General features: G+C 44.6%; 1 protein-coding gene across 1 annotated transcript; it reads left to right on the top strand.

Moving 5' to 3' along the window:
• Positions 1-350: 350 nt before the first annotated feature.
• LOC103085114 (disintegrin and metalloproteinase domain-containing protein 20-like) lies at positions 351-2,686 on the top strand. Its single transcript, XM_082931464.1, is given in 3 exon segments — positions 351-379; positions 381-479; positions 481-2,686. Coding segments are annotated over 3 exon segments (2,334 nt in total).
• The last annotated feature ends 234 nt before the right edge of the window (positions 2,687-2,920 follow it).

Here is a 2,920-nt window from a genome sequence, read left to right as displayed (position 1 = left end):
TATCAGTAGATTTTTGGGTAGAGGAGAAATTGGGAGTCAGATGTCAATCTTTTTAGTAGGGAAAATGTCATGCCAGTGTACATGTTTAGAGAACAGTATATAATGAATCTTTATCAGGTTCAATAATTACCAAGCTGTGATGCATTTCCTTCATCTCTTTCCCAGGTAACCTGCTCTTCCCCCACCCCTTGCCCTTACTTATATATGAAACAATCTCAGGAATTTTATTGATTCAAGCCTTGTCCCAACTGAAATCACCTTCTTCTCTCTCTCCAGCCCCCCACCCTCCCTGCCCCAACCACCCCATCCTAGCTCTTCTTTCTGTTTTCACTTTCAGCACTGAAGCTCTGATGGTTCACCTCTTCCAGGACATAGATCCATAAAGGTCAGCCCTGCACCCTGAACAGCTCAGAGGGAGGAGCCAGACCAGTAGCGCCTGATGCCCTGCCCTCTTCAGCCCTAAACAGATGGCTCCATAATGGCAGTGGGTGAGGCCCTGGTGCACATCAGAGTCACTCTTCTGCTGCTCTCATTTGGGGTGTCTTTGTTCATTTCTGACCACTCTCAGGCCAGGGCCTCCCAGCACTTCTCCTCTCCAGAACTGGTGATCCCCTTGAAGGTGACTGGCAGGGGCAGAAATGCGAAGGCTCCAGGCTGGCTCTCCTACAGCCTGCGGTTTGGGGGCCAGAGACACATTGCCCACATGAGGGTCAAGAAGTTCTTGGTTTCCAGACACCTCCCAGTGTTCACCTACACAGACCAGCGTGCCCTCCGCCAGGATCAGCCTTTTGTTCCTGATGACTGCTACTATCATGGTTATGTGGAGGGGGTTCCCAAGTCCCTGGTTGCCCTCAGTACTTGTTCTGGAGGTTTTCGAGGAATACTACAGATAAATGATCTTGCTTATGAAATTGAACCAGTTAGGTTTTCTGCCACATTTGAACACTGGGTGTATAAGATAGACAGTGATGATACACAGTTCCCGCCTATGAGATGTGGGTTAACAGAAGAGGATATAGCACGCCAACTGGAGTTGCAAGAGTTGCATAATTTCACTCTGATGCAAAGTTCTTACACAGGCTGGTGGACCCACTTGCGTTTTCTTGAGTTGGTAGTGGTTGTGGACAATCTTCGATTCGTTCACTCAGAAAGTAATGTGTCAGTAGTGCAGCGTGAAATACTTGATGTTGTCAATATAATAGGTAGCTTGTATCACTCTTTGGAACTTGATGTAATTTTAACTGGGCTTGAAGTCTGGACTGAAGGAAACCCAGTTCCCATCGATAACATAGATAAGCTTTTGGAGGATTTTGCTGTTTGGAAGTATTTTAGCCTTGATCACCGACTGTCACATGATGCGGCCCATCTTTTCATAAAAAAATCGTTTGGCATAAAGCTTGGACTTGCCTATGTTGGTGGAATATGCCAGCGTCCTTTTAATAGTGGAGTTAATGTTTTTGAAGACGAGAGTCTGTATGCTTTTGCAATTGTTGTGACCCATGAACTTGGTCATAATTTAGGTATGCAGCATGATACTGAATGGTGTGTGTGTGAACTTCAGTGGTGCATAATGTTTCCTGCCAGAGAGGTAACAAATAAGTTCAGCAACTGCAGTTATGCCGAGTATTGGGACAGTCTTATCAGTAATGGACTATGTCTTTACTCTCCTCCACATCCAGGGAGTATCTTTAGGCTGCAGTATTGTGGGAACCTAGTGGTTGAAGAAGGAGAGGAGTGTGACTGTGGAACCATAGAGCAGTGCATAAAGGATCCCTGCTGTCTGTTGAATTGCACTCTGAAGCCTGGGGCTGCGTGTGCTTTCGGGCTTTGTTGTAAAGACTGCAAGGTCATGTCATCAGGGACTTTGTGCAGAAAACAGATCAGTGAATGTGACCTTCCAGAGTGGTGCAATGGGACATCCCATCAATGCCCAGAAGATGTATATGTGCAGGATGGGATTCCCTGTAGTGATGGTGCCTACTGCTATCAAAAGAGCTGTAATAACCATGATGAACAGTGCAGGGAGATATTTGGCAAAGATGCAAGGAGTGCACCTCAAAGTTGCTACAAAGAAATCAACACCCAAGGAAATCGATTTGGTCACTGTGGTATCAAAGACACACAGTACATAAAATGTGCATCCCCTGATATCCTGTGTGGGAGAGTTCAGTGTGAAAATGTGGGAGTAATTCCTAATCTGATAGAACATTCCACAGTGCATCAGCTTCACTTCAATGACACCACTTGTTGGGGCACTGATTATCATATAGGGATGTCCATATCTGACATCGGTCAAGTGAAAGACGGCACAATGTGTGGTCCAGGAAAGATATGTATCCGCAACAAGTGTGTCAGTATGGTTCGCGTGCCACAAGCCTGTCAGCCTGAGACCTGCCACATGAAGGGGATCTGCAATAATAAACAACAATGCCACTGCAATCCTGGATGGGCACCTCCCTACTGTGAACACCAAGGCAATGGAGGTAGTAATAGTAGTGGCCCACCTTTTAATCCCCAAGCAGAAGAGACAGGACTGAAGGAGAAGGGAAACCAGCCATTATTGTGGCTTATTCCTTTGACTTGTTTATTTTTATGTTGCATCTTTGTGCTTTATAAGAAACATAAAAAGAAGGAGGAGGCAGAAACGATGGAAGAAAAAGAGACTGAGGAGGAAGAAGGTGACTAAGGCTCCTGCTTCATTTTCTTTTTAAATCTCTGGTTTTTCTTTTAATAGTAGAGAAGTATTAGGGCATGTCTGACTGTTTCAAGCAAAATTTAAGGATCCCTCATGTCAGAATCATAAGCATTAATATTTCACTGAAGGATTCCTAGCATGTTCTTACTTACTCTTCAGTGTGTTAAGCAATATTAAAAGTTCTTTTTTTTTTTTCTGGAAGTCATCTCTTTATGTTTCCTGAGC

The sequence above is a fragment of the Lipotes vexillifer genome, unplaced genomic scaffold (genome assembly GCF_000442215.2).
Source record: "Lipotes vexillifer unplaced genomic scaffold, Lipotes_vexillifer_v1.1 scaffold684, whole genome shotgun sequence".
NCBI lineage: Eukaryota > Metazoa > Chordata > Mammalia > Artiodactyla > Lipotidae > Lipotes > Lipotes vexillifer.
This window is presented reverse-complemented; position numbering and strand designations above follow the sequence as displayed.